Genomic DNA, 17,146 nt, shown 5'->3' with positions numbered 1-17,146 from the left:
TTCTCCAGTTTGCCACAGTCCATTGTATCATTGTCTCTGCTGTATTATCTTTGGCTTGCTTCCCTTATTCACCTTATCAGTCTAGAATATAGATTCCTTGGAAGGCCAAAAGGGTACACTTCAGAAAGATTAAGATTGTGTTATCAGTGCTTTTTTTCAGAACTTAACCTTTCCTTTGTTCTTTTATCATTCTATCTAAATTTACTGTCCTTTCTTCTTTGTAATTTCTGACCTTTTCATTCTCAGTCATCTGACTTCATTTCACTTACTTATACATTTCTTTATTAGTCTATTCAGGGTGCCACAGAGAATACCACAGACTTCATTGCTTAAACTACAGAAACTTATTTTCACACAGTTCTGGGGGCTAGAAGTCCCAAGATCAAGGTGTCAGCAGGATTGGTTTCCCGTGAGGCTTCTCTTCCTGGCTTGGAGATGGCTGCCTTCTCGTTGTGTCCTCACATGGCCTCTTCTCTGTGCAAAAAGAGCACGCTCTGGTTTCATCTTTCCATCTTCTAAGGACTCTAGTCTTATTAGATTAGAACCCCACTCTTCTGACCCCATTTAACCTTAGTTATCTCCCTAGAAGCCCCTGTCTCCAAATACAGTTACATTAAGAGTTCAGGCGTCAACATATGAATTTTGGGGAAATATCATTTGGTTCACAAGAATCCCTATTCAGTCCTATTTAATAGCTGATTTTGAAATTCTTGCATCTTTTTCAAGCTCCTCTGTGGTGTTTCTCACCATTCCTAGACAACTTAGAGAGAAGATACTCTGTTCCATTCTTCAGTTTTCCTTTTTTTCATTGTTTTTGTGTTTTCTTTCTCCTAATATAAAGTGCATTACTACACACTCATCCACAAAACATTTGTTTTATATTTTGCTATTGCCATTGAATCATTTGAAAAGCTACATTGCTCATTCCACAGATCAGAATATTACAGCTTTCTTATATATAATCTTCCTTCATTTCTTTTCTTGTCGTGAATGAATGTCCTATACTTTTACGTGTGTGTGTGTGTGTGTGTGTGTGTGTGTGTGTGTGTGTGTGTTTCTACCTAAGTTGATAGAACTTTCTGATTTTTCCCAAGCATCTAATATTTTTCTGAGACAGATGAAATTTATTTTATTCTGTAAGTCCACAGATAATAGTTTAAGATTTTGACATTTTATTCTTGTCCCTTTATCATGGCTAAGAAGGAGCCCAACCAGCCAAAGGTTTGTCTGTTTACGTTATTTTAAGCAATTCCCTGTCTGTCACCCCCATGTATACTCATTAGTTCTGCCAGATGTTTTTCTCTGTCATATCCTCACATTTATCCCCGTTTTTATTTCCACTGCCACGTCCCTAGATCAAAGCCTCGTCTGAGCTTTTAGCTCAGCTCTCTTTTACTGGCTCCTTGTTTCTGATCTTTCCCTCCTATAGTTCTGAAATGAGCAAAGAACAGAGCCATGAGGACCAAGGACACATAATGGATACACAGATGAGGAAGAACAAGCAAGCAGGCCGAAAAGTCACTCTAATAGAGGTAAGGGGAAAACCAATAGAAAGTTGCGCTATGTTGTCAACTGGAAAAGATTTAGGAAAGCATGGTCAGCAAGGACAAATACCAGAGAGAGGCAAGTAAAATAAGGACTGACAAGTCTCATTTGGGATCTGTAACCAGGAGGCCATTTGCGACCTTGGAGAAGATAGTTTTGATGGAGAAACCCGGAAGCATAAATCAGATTGTCTCCAGCCCAAAGGGAAAAAGACTGTAAGATAGTCTTACTCTCTTTAGAATCTGGAATTTAAAGGTAAGAAAAAGCTAGGCAGTAACTAGTGGAAAACACCGGGTATAGACAAGATCTTTATAAAGAGGGGAATAACAAGAATATTTACAAACTGAGAGGAAAGAGCCACTTGAGAAGGAGCCATCTGCGGTGTCAGAGCAGAGTGATAGTCCCTGGGGGCCTAAGGAACTCCAGAGGATTACAGCTCAAGAGTGGGCCAGTTTTTCCACCGAGACACACCAGTGGGAAAATGTGTTTGGATGGTAGGGGTTGGGGTATAGGAAAGGCCTGCCAGAAGGCCTTTTCTCTATTAAGTAGAAGTGAAGTTTCTGTTGAAAGTGAAATGTTACAAAGCTGTTCATGTCCACGTTTATGAATTTGTCATTTTGTAGGAACTAGATGTAAAATTTTCATATTTTTATTTTTCCACTGTAGAAAACTAAAATCTAATTGTACAGAAGCATATAGATGAATAGTTATATAATCATGGGCTAAGGAATGATTTTTAATCTTGATACCAGAATTGGAAAACATTATAAAACAGATTTTTAAATAATGGAAACTTTAAAATTATGCAGGTCAAAAAGAAAAAAAATCATAGAATTTTTAAATGAACAATAACCTGCAATGGAAGAGATTTACCCATAGAAGAGTAATACTCTTTTTTTTTTTTTTTTTTTTTGAGACGTCTTGCTCTGTCACCCAGCCTAGAATGCAGTGGTGCAATCTCAGCTCACTGCAATCTCCACCTCCCAGGTTCAAGTGATTCTCCTGCCTCAGCCTTCCCGAGTAGCTGGGACTACAGGCACGAATCACCACACCCAGCTAATTTTTGTATTTTAGTAGAGACAGGGTTTTGCCATGTTGCCCAGGCTAGTCTTGAACTCCTGACCTCAAGCCATCCGCCTGCCTCAGCCTCCCAAAGTGCTGGGATTACAGGGGTGAGCCACCGCGCCTGGCCAGGAGTAATACCCTTAACAAATAAAAAGCTCTAAGAGGAGGTTTTTCAACAAGAAAAAAAAACACACCAGTAGAAAAACAGGACAAAGGTATACACAGGACATTCTTAAAGGATTCTTAAAGGGATAAATATAAATGGCAACAGACATATGAAAAATGTTTACCATCCATTTATCGAATTAATGAAAATTAAAACTATAAAATGAGATGGTATTTTACCCTTTCAAAATGACAAGTTTCAAACTTACGATACATACCTAGTACTGATGAGAAAATGGGATGTGGATTCCCGCTTACACTGCTGGTAATGCTATAAGATTGATCCATTCTTTGTGGAGTATAATTAGGTAATATGTTAGGGGTTTTGTTTTGTTTTGTTTTGTTTTCAAAATGTGCATCTATTTGACCTGACAGTTCAACTTCAAGGAATCTCTTATAGGAAAGTATTCAAGTATACATGGAGAGATTTAGTTAAAAGGCTACTCTTTCAAGCAGTGTTTTTAAAATAAAGAGTTGATTAAAATATGAAGTATTTGTATAACAGAATATTGTATGGTTATTCATCATATTATGGAAGTATTTTTATGGACATGAAAAGATGTTTATGATTTTTAAGTAAAAAAGATTATAAAATAGTTTATGTAATATACATCAAAGGACATCAATAATTATCTGAGTAGTAAGATTATAGTAATTTTTTTCTTCTATTTTAACTTTGTGCATTTTCTAATTTATCTTAGTGTATATTTACTACTTGATCATTTCTTTCAAAATGAATGTAATTTTTAGAATTTTCTAATACAGCCTGTTGTTTCTACATTTAAAGAAACCAAGGTTTCAAAGTTACAGCTACAAAGTGCCTGAACTAGAAATTAATCTTCTTGCCCCAAGTTCAGGGCTGTTTCTCTTACACATTGCTTTGTATATTAACTCTGATTAGATGGCCAGTGCTTCCAGTCAGGGGCTATTATTTAATACATACTCACATTTTTTTCCTCCCCCTTAGCCTGGTGTCTTGCCACAGAAGTAAACCTTCAGGGAAGATCTATTGGATTGAATGTCTTGTGGGGTAAGGTCCAAGTTTTTTTGTTGTGTTTTGTTTTTGTTTTTTTGAGAGGGAGTCTTGCTGTGTTGCCCAGGCTGGACTGCAATGGTGCGATCTCGGCTCACTGTAACCTCCACCTCCTGGATTCAAGTGATTCTCCTGCCTCAGCCTCCCGAGTAGCTGGGATTACAGGCAGCCACCACCACACCTGGCTAATTTTTGTATTTTAGTAGAGATGGGGTTTCACCATGTTGGCCAGGCTGGTTTCGAACTCCTGACCTCAAGTGATCGCCTGCCTCAGCCTCCCAAAATGCTGGGATGACAGGCATGAGCCACAATGCCTGGCCATTGCCCAGTATTTTTATGAATCTTATTCCCCAGACATAACATACACGCAAACACTAACCTAGTTTCATACTTGTTTTCATAAGCTTGCTAAGAAGAATGTTTCTTTCTAGGCCGGGCGCGGTGGCTCACACCTGTAATCCCAGCACTTTGGGAGGCTGAGGTGGGTGGATCACAAGGTCAGGAGATCGAGACCATCCTGGCTAACACGGTGAAACCCCATCTCTACTAAAAGTACAAAAAATTAGCCGGGCATGGTGGTGGGCGCCTGTAGTCGCAGCTACTCAGGAGGCTGAGGCAGGAGAATGGCGTGAACCTGGGAGGCGGAACTTGCAGTGAGCCGAGATTGGGCCACTGTACTCCTGCCTGGGCAACAGAGCGAGACTCCATCTCAAACAAAAAAAGAAGAAGAATGTTTCTTTCTCTTTTCATCACAAGAGCCTTTAAAAAGGCCTTTGCTTCGTTACTTTCTTCCTCTGTTAGATTACAGAGATACTTTACGAGAAGATAGAGAAGGAATGGCTTTGCATTTATTCTTGTCTTTTGGTTAGATGTCTTCTCCCTCTTTCAGCACATCCCTGCTGTCTCCTAGCTTTCAGGTCCCTTTGCTGTTAGCGTTCATCAAGCCAGTGTGCCACTCTTGATTTTCCTCCCATCGTCAGGAGGGAGCCGCCAATGTCCGAAGGGTGCACTTGACCATCTTTATTCTGTCTCTTTTCTCCCGTTTATGTGCCATCTTTGTCATTCTCTATCCAGTGTGTTTCTTCCTCTTCTGAGTCTGAGTCATTTCCCTCAAAGATGTTACCTTTGCTGCCTACTTTAGATTTTTCGAGTTGAATTTCTCTTTGGGTTCTGCTCCTGAAGGTCCTTCTGGCTTCTCTGTTTACTTCTTACAGTGCAGTCACCACCTGATTGATTTTACTTGTCCTACATCTTCTGCATGTGCAGGATCCATCTCACTAATTTCCAGCTGTTCTTCTCTTCTCCCCCTTCCCTTTTCTGTTTTTCTTCTTTTTTGTCCTCCCACCACCATGAACTCTTCTCTTCCTCTCACTTTGTTTTGCCTTATTCTTCCTGTAAGATCCTTTACCCTCCTCACTGCCTGTTGCAGAAGTTTATATGTCTCTGTGTGACTTTAGCCCAGCCTTCATTGAAACTACTTTCTTTTCCATTTTTATCAGATCCTAATTTGGTGAAAGTTTTACGTACTTTTTCTGTATATGTACAGGGAGACTTTTTTTGCCCCTAGTGGTATTATACCTTGGCATGCCTTATCTGTACCATTTTTATACTCAACTTCATGTGCATTCATGAGCTTCACTGGAACATATTTTTGGGCTTCTATATATGATACAAGCTTACCTGGAGTAGCTCTGCTTAACAGATTTAAAATCAAGAAACATCAAGTGATAAAGAATTTTTTGCCCCTCATGTGTAAATGTGTTTTATATGAAAAGATAGTGCGACCATTGATTTAAGATTGGGCCTGTTCCTTAAAGCACAGGTGTCCCCTACCCCTCCTCTGCCCCCAGGGAAAGCCCTTCAGGAATGGTTAGCCATTGCCCTTTCTTGCCACAGTGTGCCAGCTGTCACTTTTCTCAGAAGTGGTCGATGGAGTTGACTGCTACCTTAACCAGATTTGCCATCGTTCTGAAACTGCCATGTGTTTTCTAAGGACAACCAGGTATTAAGCCTTTCTCTGTAGAAGAAGGACAGTAACCTTTTTGTGTAAGTCCAGAACTTACCAATGCTGTATGAATGATTGCATTAAAAAATGTTAGGTTTAGCCCCACTAGTTTATCTCACACTAGTTGTAGTGCAAATACTACATGCTCTCTAAGGAAGCAACTTCTTGTTTCATCTGCATATTGGTTCTTGATTTTTATGAATTGTATAACTTGTTTTACATCAAAGCCACATCTAGATGCTTAATTATTGCTATCTTGATCAAAAATGAGACAACCCATTTTTTAATTGATTTGAAAAATGTAATAACCTAATTATATAAAACTAGGCATAACCATAGACTAGATGAAAGAATGCTATTTAATAAAATTATCTATATCCTTCCGAATCACTAACCCTGAATATCATCCGTGAGGGCTTTTTTTCCCATTGAATGAAGAATTTCATATACTCTGATTGCCTGCTCTTCATTTCTGTAAGTTACTTATGGTTTGGAGTTTTCAGTGTCTATATTTGGGAATTATATTTCTTTCTTGCTTACATTAACCTGTCAATGCAGGAGCAGGCCTTAGACAATTGCTAATGATACAAAAAGATGCTAACAATGTTTGAGAGGCAAACTAGAAGATAGGAAATTAGTATTTTGGTCTTTTTCGGTTGTGTTTGTATGTGTTTGTGTTTTACACAGTGTCCTTTATTACCTGTGCTGTTGCCTGAGCACACTAAGATTTGGTTGTAGTCAGAAGACATTATTCAAGTTTATTTAGTACATTTTGTGTATTTTTCTTTCCAGTAAAGAATTGAAGAAAAGTTAAGAGATGCCCAAATGCACAGAGGTAAAAATGACAAATTAAACCAAATGGAATTTCTCTTCAGAGTTCAGAATTTTCAGATACTAAGGAGGAAGAAAGGATCCACTTCTTGTTCTTATGAATGACTCTAGAAAAATCAGAATCAAGTTGTGGGTGGAAAAGTCAATGTGGCCTTTGAGTTCAGTTGTTATAAACCATTGTGATTGTTGTTGGTCAAAGTATTGGTACTTATATTGTTAGTAATTGCATCATAATTACATTACCAGTGTTGGAAAACTAATGAAGAAAACACTGTAATTGCTACTCAGCAAATGTGAATAAAAGGTGTTTGCATTGTTAGGATGTCTGTTAAGTAATCATTTAATATTATTATATTGGTAATGTGGTTGTATGTGTGATGTTATGCCCAGAATATGAAGTATCTGTTTTTGAAATTCACTTTATTTAAAAGATAAGCAACTGACCGGGCACGGTGCCTCACGCCTGTAATCCTAGCACTTTGGGAGGTCGAGGCAGGTGAATCACCTAAGGTCAGGAGTTCACCACCAGCCTGACCAACATGGTGAAACCCCATCTCTACTAAAAATACAAAAATCAGCCAGGTGTCATGGCAGGCACCTGTAATCCCATCTACTGAGGCAGGAGAATCGCTTGACCCGGGAGGCGGAGGTTGCAGTGAGCCAAGATCACGCCATTGCACTCCAGCCTGGGCGACAGAGCAAGACTCTGTCTCCAAAAAACAAAAAAGATAAGCAGCTTTAGAATATGGCGTATTCAAAACGGTCTCAGTAACAAAGACATTAAAAGAAAACAATTTACTTTCTAATTAAAATTTTGTGTTTCTTAAAAACAAATCATATAGGTAACTTCATAGACCTAAACTAAAAGTGATTTTTGGCTGGACTGGCAACAGTGTGCCAAATGTCTTTACTTTTTAAAAAAGGCATTTCATATTTAAGCACATACCTATTTTGTAGACTTACATTGTTTAATATTTATTTTAAACTTAATATTTTTACATTATCATATTGCATTATTTATTTTTAAGTTCCAGAATAATAGTGTCATTATTATAGACTATATGTTTTGAAGTTTGATATTATAATGGGGTATTCATTTTTTGTTCTTTTCTTGACTCCTTTCTCAACTGTGTGATAAGCTCTGCTGATAAAATATTTAGCCCCAAGAAAGTGAAAACTAATATAAAATTAGAAAGACTTACCCAAATTAGACAGTCAATTCCATTAAAATAAGAAGTGAGAAAAACAATGTTGGGCATTGAGGTGTAAATTTTGCCCAGATGTATACCCAGTGTGAAATACCTTCTAATAAAAATATATTTGGCTCTTATCCCTGCACATGTAGAGGCATAAAAATTGGTAAACATGTCCCGCTGTGTAGAACTTTTAAAAAAAGGCATTTTTGAAAGTGTTGAGTGGCACTGATAACTGGTGAAGCCTATAGCCATCAGTCCAAAAGTCTGTTCTGATGGCACTGAATTTTCATTGTTCTGAATGCATAAGTCTGTGTGTCAGGTACAGCTGGGCCCAGCCAGCTTGAGTCACTCTTGTACAAGCTTGTTTTTTTCTGTCGTGTGAATGCACTTGATAATTTAAAAATAAAAATATCTGTTTCTCTGCAGTTTCAGCTAATAATTTTGAGATATATGTTGATTTTCTGATTGAATCACCAAGAATTTCAACAGGTTTAGAAATAATTTAAGATGAATGAAAAATATGTCAGGGGGAGCTAAGCATTTGCTAAGATCTTGATGTTTATATGAAAAATAAAGGGTTATTTTTATATTGCAACTACTAAAGACAAAAATAGCAGTTGAAGCAAACACCAGGAAAATTTGGCTCTACTGAAAGCCCGGTCCTTTTCCCGTTTGTCTTGCTGACAAAGTAAGACTAGAGTTATGTTCATGAATAGATTAATAAAAGGTCTTTACCACACAATCTGAGATGAGATGGAGTGGGGGAGGTCATGACAGTGCCCTCCAAGCAATAGATCCAGCTGATAATCAAGCAGAAAATCAGACACCAGAATCCAATTGATGATGTATGGCATTAAACATTTCCTTATAACAAATTGGGTTTGTGTTATCTTTATTCTGAAAGTGTTGAATTTTATCCCATGTCATCTCTTTTCTCCAAACAAGTAACAATTTGACGCTATCTTCTTCTATATCTAAATATTTTTAAACCTTTGTTAGAAATGCACTGCCCAATTATTGATCCAACTCTGTCTTGAAGATTAATGTTTCTTCAATATTGAAATGATACTATGTATAGGACTTGGAAAGCTAGAATAAAAATGAAGTTTTTAAAAGATTTAAAACATGAAATATTTTACACAGTGAATGCAAGTTTATGTTTAAAATGCATATTTTAAATAAAATCAGTGCTTTTAAATGGCTAACGCTTGGTACTTCTGAAATCTTGTGCAGGGTTTCTGTCACATACAAATGAATACTTGACCTTAATATTATCTTTAAATTATAGAAGAATTTAAAGAAAGATTTCTTTAGGAAGCTCAGCAAGACTGTATCTGAGAAATAACTTACCATTTTATAGCTTCATGTGACATATTGTCACTTTAGTCATATATTTAGCCACAAACATTTTTAAGAGGAAGTTCTAGAAACTATAACAAAAGTTAGTGACCTTACACTTTTGTATGTATTCAAATGATTTCCATCTGATGGCCATATCTGTTTAGTGAATTATGGAAACACTTTTAAGCAATCCAAATGTTTTAAGCTATATATTTGTTCGTTTCTATTTAATTGAACTGTACCAAAAATAGTCCCCAAATCTTCACTTTATTATGTACATGACCTTATTTACTCTTCACATCAAATCCATGAGATATAATCTTCCCTGCTCTACAACTAAGGAAACCAAGTTCTGAAGGTTAAGTAACTTCTCCAACTGCACAACTCCAGCCACTGCTAGTTGCAAATGGAGATCTCAGACTCCACTGGGTGATCTGTAAAGTACTGGATCTCAGTTGCTGTGGAGAGGAAAATGCTGATATTTGGACATGACAGCACACACAAGAGTAAGGAAGCAGTTGGCATGTGCCTGTGACCACACTCAGGGACTAGAAACATCTCAAATGTTTGTCATTCAACAGTGACCTAAATAAAATAAAATATATCTGAGTGAACATTTCTTTTAAAAAACTGATCATTTGTTTATCAGATAATTATTTTAGTAAATCTTTACTCCATACTATAATTATGTTTCCTTAAGAAACAGATTCTATAGAATCAAACTAATTACGTGTACAGTAACATTTTATTCAAGAAACCAAAAAGGCGCCATTCCAGTCATATATGAGATAATAAAAACATCAAGAAGCATGTCAATCAAAAGGCTGTGTTGACTGGAGAACTCATTCTATGGATGGACACAATTATATGCAGGAGAATTAAACGTCAGCATCATTTAGGGTTAACAATGGCCTGACTAGGCAAAAGCAGACAGCTACTCTCTGCCGAGACCCAGGAAGCAAACTTGGTAATGAGGCACTTCATTCTTCATATCCTTCTGCTCTAATTATTAAGGTGAATAGGAAATACTTTAAGCTAAGGCGGGAACTGTATAACAAAAACATTTGTTTTGTAAACACAAAGAATGCTATTTTTCTAATGATCCCCTTCAAATCTCCATCAAGCATATGTTGTGAGCAGTCTGTTTTCTAAAGTTGCTTTCCTAACACCTCAAATTCATATTGATTATAGATGGGTTATTTTTGTCTCAAAAAGCTAGGGAGGCTAGTGCTGCTAACAATCAGCAATTTTAGTTTCTCCTCGATCTAAAAAAAGGGGGTATGTACATCACACATAATTCATGTTCTACCTCTTATCACTTAGGTCAAAATGGCCCAATATATACTTCAGTGTTATTTCTAAATACTAAACAATATGATTTTTACTCATTGTAGTTCATTTCTTCATAAAAATCATTTGAGCCCAATGAAAGAATAGAAGGAAATTTAAGAATGGCTTCCTTATAAAACATTTATATAAGTAAACTCAAATATTGCCAATCAAAGGATGATTTCTTAACATTGCTTGGAGTGGAGATGTTAGTGAAGATAAGAAAAAAATAGTCTGAAAGGAGGAAAAAGCAAGAAGTTGAGGAACATAACTTGCTGCCAGAGCAAAAATAAGCAACTGAAGCTTGCGCAAAGTGGTCACAAGACTAAAGGAAGAAGGTTCCCTGGAGAAAAGTTTGGTAGCTTCAGTTTGGTTTTTCGATGTTTTCAGCTGAGAATCAGTAGTTAAGGTTTTGTGTTTTTTTTTTGTCTTAAATTTGTTCACAGGGCCATTCTGTATAAATGCTCCACATAACTTTTCCTGAACTATGATTCTTTAATAAAAGCTAAGCACAGTAATGTGTTTAACCATCCCTGCGTATTATACAAAAGTTAACGTTCAGAAGTGTCTACTGAAGCTACTTTTAGCAACTAAATATTTCCATGGTGGTAAAGGAATATCAGTAAAATCTATGCACTTTAAGCACATTGAATTCTTATACTTATCATGTGTGCAGGCAGAGTACATAATAAACTAGTCTATAGCAGCTGTAAATTTCTGAGGATTTATCTAACCACAAATACATTGAAATGGGGAAATGGGTCTATATTAAACTATGCAAGATGCTGCTGGAGCTTTGCCATTTCTGCAACATCCTGTAATTAATTTATCATGACAGGTCTGGCAAACTGAAACATCCAATACACTTGCGACAGACTGTTATACTATAGTTGTTAGAGATCCTGTAGTCACATTAAGTGAAGGTAGATTTTTTTTTTTTGCCTTCATACATGAATATAAGGCTGTTATATTTAGAGTACCCTGTAGCCAAGGACAGATTTTAGTTTTTGAATTTCAAAATAACAATATATAGAATATGGAAAATATCCCAGACTTAAATCATGAGTTCAGTCTTTTCTCTGCCATGTCCCTCGGGCTAGATAAGATGGATTCTCTCCTGGAAGATTTGAAGATCAGTTCTCTCTTGGTTGTCTCTCGAACACATTCTTTTCCTGTAAGCCAAGCTCACAAGACCAGCTTCTATGTGCCAGCCTCTTTTGGAAGCTGCAGTCTTGTCATTTGCAAACTTAAAGTACAAATAATACAGAAATTATTCCTGCTCCAACCCCATCCAGTCCAGAGAAAGAAGAAAATGTAAAGCTTGTGGGGTTTTTGGCCAAAGTAGATCCTATCTAACAATATGTTATTTGTTGGTTCATATCAGTGTGAAAGAAAGAGCCGCTCTTTACTTGATGTGTGTAATTTGATGCAGGTGAAATAGTGACTGATGCTAAGGATGGAGCTGTGTAGTAAACGAGACTTCTTGCTCCAGAAGTGAAGTGATACTTCCCATGAAAAGTGAGACCTATATTGTATGACGGTCCACGGCCTTGCCCATTTCCTAGGGAAGATCAGTTTCTCAGTCTACAAACAAGTGGAGTCAAGGGGGTCTGAGAACCTTAAATCTGGACATTTCAGTGAGAGGGAAAAGATGTTGGGGAAAGGTCCCAGGTGATGGAGAATGAGTCCTGCTCAGTGGGAAAGAGGTGAGAAGCTGGGCAAGGGGTCTCAAGTGGTCCCAGCCTGCTTACTGCAGGTTAACCGTAAACACTTGACTAGTTGTGTGTTCTTTGTATTTTCCTTCTTTATTCTTACTATTGGAAATGGATCCTGTCTCGAAGACCTAAGAGGTTTGTTGCTTGGGCTTAAGTTTTAAAAGAAAAGCATCCAGCAGATCCCCAAACTGAGTAGCTCAAGGGAAACGTGAATGAGAGACCATGGAGAAGCTTGTGTGCACTCCCGCTTCCTCCACCAGAAGGACCCCCTCCAGAGCTATTCCATGTCACAGTTGGGAAATCAGGTGGAGGGTGTGCCCAAAAACATGAGAACGAAGACCCTTCTTTCACACAATTGACTTGTCCAGGACCACAGACACCAGTGGCAGCACCCTGCCTCCTTCTGCCAACTCCCGCTGTTCAGGGAACATTCTCACCTAAAGCAGCATCATCAAATCCTAATGCTGAAAAGTCCTGTATTTTCTCAACCTCCTACACAACTAAAACTGAATATCCCTCATAGAATACGGTCTATGTTCTGATAAATCCCCCTTTAAAACCAGGTTATTATAGGCCAGGCACGATAGCTCACGCCTGTAATCTCAGCACTTTGGGAGGCTGAGGCGGGCGGATCACGAGGTCAGGAGTTCGAGACCAGTCTGGCCAACATAGTGAAATCCCGTCTCTACTAAAAATACACAAAAAATTAGCCGAGCGTGGTGGTGTGTGCCTGTAATCCCTGCTACTCGGGAGGCTGAGGCAGGAGAATCGCATGAACCCAAGAGGCAGACATTGCAGTGAGCCAAGATCGTGCCACTGCACTCCAGCCTGGGCGGCAGAATAAGACTCCGTCTCAAAAAAAAGAAAAAAAGGAAATTAAAAAAATAATAATAAAACCAGGTTATTACAAATGATGAGTTTGAAAAAAATGAGGGTAAAAGTAGGTAAAAAATGTAAGCAAGGTGGCATCAGAGAGTCAGGAAAAATGACATTTCTATGCACACATGGCAGGAGGACGTTAGGTTTTTATTTTTATTTTTATTTTACTTTAAGTTCCGGGATGCACGTGCAGAACGCACAGGTTTGTTACATAGGTATACGTGTGCCATGGTGGTTTGTGGCACACATCAACCTGTCATCTAGGTTTTAAGCCCCGCATGCATTAGCTATTTGCCCTGATGCTCTCCCTCCTCTCGCCCTCCCCACCATTTATTTTCATTTTTTGACTATATTGACAACTGGATACAGATAGTGTGACTAATTCTATTTACCTACCAGTAGCTGGAATTAAGGACTACTTTCCTAAATATATTTTTATAATTTAGGATCCTCAATAATTTTAACACTTAAATATGTGTTTTAATGTATGTGTATGTCAAAATGTGAATGTGTACACATTCACTTACTCAACAGCTTAATTGCTGAATGCCCATTTTGTTGACAGACACTTGAACCAGGAACCCTGGCTCTTCTGCTCTGTTTCACCTTGAAATTGTCACATATTTATTATGGCTGCTGTCACCCTACAGTGGCTATCAGAGGAACTCCATACTCTACCAAACTTGAGCCTCGTAACAATCTTTAGTAGACAAAAAAAGCATTATTCTCCCACTTTTAAAAGCCAGTTACAAAGAAGTCAAATGACTAGACCAACAACCATTGATCAGAACCCAGGTGCCCTCTGCCCAGTGGTGTGTTTTTCCAAACAGGAAAATTCTTTACTGACATCTGAGAAATGTGGAAATAAATTATAAGACAAGCCAATCTGTGTTCCCTGTGTAAGACGCAACTGTGAATTAGTAAGGCTAATTTAGATATATGTTTTTGGGAATCAACTTATGGTCTCTTCCTGTAGTCATTTTTGTTTGTGTTTTTGCTGCAATTCTCTGTGTTATTTTATTTTTATGCAAGAACCTAAAATATGAAATCCAAACACAGGTCAAATAAGAGAATTTTTAAAAATATTTTTTATTTCAATAGCTTTTAGTGTACAGGTGGTTTTTGATTACATGGATTAATTATATAGCGGTGAAGTCTGAGATTTTAGTGTACCCATCACCCAAGTAGTGTATGTTGTACCCCATATATAGTTTTTTATCCCACACCCCTCCTCCCACCTTCCCCCTTCTGAGTCTCCAAAGACAATATATCACTGTATGTCCTTATGTCCTCATAGCTTAGCTCCCACTTATAAGTGAGAACGTATGGTATTTGGTTTCCCATCCCTGAGTTACTTCACTTAGAATCATGGCCTTCAGCACTATCCAAGTTGCTGCAAAAGACATTATTTTGTCCCTTTTTATGACTGAGTAGTATTCCATGGTGTATACATGCCACATTTTCTTTTTTTGTTGTTTGTTTTGTTTTGTTTTTGAGACAGAGTTTCGCTCTTGTTCCCCAAGCTGGAATGCAATAGCACGATCTCGGCTCACTGCAACCTCCGCCTCCCTGATTCAAGCGATTTCTTTTACCTCAGCCTCCAGAGTAGCTGGGATTACAGGCACCTGCCACCATGCCTGGCTAATTTTTTTCTTTTTTCTTTTTTTTTTGTATTTTTAGTAGAGACGAGGTTTCACCATGTTGGCCAAGCTGGTCTCAAACTCTTGACCTCAGGTGATTCACCCACCTTGGCCTCCCAAAGTGCTGAGATTACAGGTGTGAGCCACTGCGCCCAGCGCAACATGCCACATTTTCTTTATCCACTCATTGGTTGATGGCCACTTAGGTTTGTTCTATATCTTTGAAGCTGTGAATTGTGCTGCAATAAACATGTGTGTGCATGTGTTTTTTCATTTAATGACTTATTTTCCTTTGGGTAGATAGCCAGTAATGGGGTTGCTGGTAGATCTACGCTTAGTTCTTTAAGGAATCTCCATATTGTTATCCACAGAGGTTGTACTAATTTACATTCCCACCAGCAGTGTAAAACTGTTACCTTTTCACCACATCCACACCAACATCTATTGTTTTCTGACTTTAATGATGGCCATTCTTATCGTTTCTCAGCCTTTTGGCTAAGATCAAGTGTAATAATGGCCATTCTTGCAGGAGTAAGGTGATATCTCATTGTGGTTTTAACTTACATTTCCCTGATGTTTAGTGATGTTGAGCATTTATTTATGTTTGCTGGCAATTTGTATATCTTCTTTTGAGAAATGTCTATTTATGTCATTTGCCTACTTCTTGATGGGATGTTTTTTTTCTTGCTGATTTGAGTTCCTTGTAGATTCTGGATACTAGTCCTTTGTTAGGTGCATAATTTGCAAATATTTCCTCCCATTCTGTGCGTTTTTTGTTTACTCTGATGATTATTTCTTTTGCTGTGCAGAAGCTTTTTAATTTAATCAGGTCCTATTTATTTTTGTTTTGCTGCATTTGCTTTCGGGGTTTGAGTCATGAATTATTTGCCTAGGCCGATGTCCAGAAGAGTTTTTCAAGATTATCTTCTATAATTTTTATGGTTTCAGGTCTTAGATTTAAATCTTTGATCCACCTTGAGTAGATTTTTGTATAAGGTGAGAAATATGGATCCAGTTTCATTCTTCTACACGTGGCTATCCAGTTTTTCTAGCACCATTTATGAAATAGGGTGTCCTTTCCACAGTTTATGTTTTTGTATCAAGAGCATTTAAATTTTTTTAATTATGTTTTGTAGATGGGAAAAAGAAATATGCAGAAAAGACCAGAATTCCTTTTTCAAAACCTTTTTATGAGCCAAACAAAACACAGTCATTTAATGCATTGTATATTCAAATCCAATAGTTATTGTTCAAATGCAAATAAATTGTGTTTTCTATTAAGGGGCAATATATTTCCATTTGACCTAAAGCTTCATGAGATCAACTCACCAGCTTGGAAGTACCACAGACCACTTCATGAAATGCAAGCCTGACTACACCACGGCCTCCTTAAAACTCCACACTGAAGCCCCATCCATTATCCTAAATCAATTGAGATCTTCCTGTTTGCCTAGAATAATTCCTATACATCTATTTTTGTGCCCTCTGATACCACAAATGAAATTCAGTCACCTTGGAAGTGACAGAAAAATTAAGAAACTTGGTTGATACCTGTAAAAGTCCAAGTATTGTTTACAGCCATACCACCCTGAATGCGCCCGATCTCAGCTGAAAAAGTGCAAGCAGCTCAGCAGGGTGGACAAAAGCCTCCAGGATCCGCTCCTGTGGCTTTTCCAGGTTCATTGGCTTGCTGTGGAAGTCCTCTGCTCACATGGCAGCAGGACCACACTACTTCCCTCCGATGACCATTGACACTCCAAGCCCTTGAGTTCTTGCTACTTGAAAACAGTTTTTTCCCAGTGCCTTTCCTGGGTATTGCCATTCTGGTTTCATCTCAAATGTCACATGCACTAAGATTCCTTTCCTGATCTGTTAACGTTGGGTGAGTTACCTCCCAGTGTTCTCATTATGCCCTACACCTAATGCCTATCAAGACATTAGCACAGAACATTGAAACTGACATACCTATAGATTGTGAGCTCACGAAAGTTAGAAATGCTATCATGCGGCCAGGCGCGGTGGCTCACTCTTGTAATCCCAGCACTTTGAGATGGACGGATCACGAGGTCAGGAGATCGAGACCATCCTGGCTAACATGGCGAAACCCCGTCTCTACTAAAAATACAAAAAATCAGCCGGGCAAGGTGGCGGGCGCCTGTAGTCCCAGCTACTCGGGAGGCTGAGGCAGGAGAATGGCATGAACCCCAGGGAGCGGAGCCTGCAGTGAGCCGAGATCGCGCCACTGCACTCCAGCCTGGGTGACAGCGAGACCATCTCAAAAAAAAAAAAAAAAAAAAAAAAAAGAAATGCTATCATGCACATCTTAGTATGCATGACACCAGCCACTGACTTGGCACACAGTAGGAGGCTGAAAATGCTGTTCAGACCTGGGTGTGGATCAC

At 38.2% G+C, this 17,146-nt stretch overlaps 1 protein-coding gene and 1 long non-coding RNA gene across 12 annotated transcripts in view; one reads left to right on the top strand and one right to left on the bottom strand.

Moving 5' to 3' along the window:
- Window positions 1–8,265, top strand: part of AHI1 (Abelson helper integration site 1) — a 220,960-nt gene extending 212,695 nt beyond the window's left edge. For 5 of the 11 annotated variants that reach the window (XM_055264859.2, XM_063631260.1, XM_055264811.2 and 2 more), the window contains 4 exons: window positions 1,201–1,221; window positions 1,430–1,532; window positions 3,743–3,805; window positions 6,606–8,265. In XM_055264859.2, the coding sequence (XP_055120834.2) occupies window positions 1,201–1,221; window positions 1,430–1,532; window positions 3,743–3,766 (148 nt within the window). In that variant the 3' untranslated portion in view covers window positions 3,767–3,805; window positions 6,606–8,265. Of the gene's footprint in view, window positions 1–1,200; window positions 1,222–1,429; window positions 1,533–3,742; window positions 3,806–6,605 lie in introns of those variants that run through there. The other 6 variants (XM_055264846.2, XM_055264854.2, XM_063631234.1 and 3 more) reach the window with 6 other exon arrangements.
- LOC134735626 (uncharacterized) overlaps window positions 1–17,146 on the bottom strand; it is a 53,325-nt gene that overhangs the window by 13,393 nt on the left and 22,786 nt on the right. The window lies entirely within an intron of this gene.

Source organism: Symphalangus syndactylus, chromosome 2 (assembly GCF_028878055.3).
Source record: "Symphalangus syndactylus isolate Jambi chromosome 2, NHGRI_mSymSyn1-v2.1_pri, whole genome shotgun sequence".
NCBI lineage: Eukaryota > Metazoa > Chordata > Mammalia > Primates > Hylobatidae > Symphalangus > Symphalangus syndactylus.
This window is presented reverse-complemented; position numbering and strand designations above follow the sequence as displayed.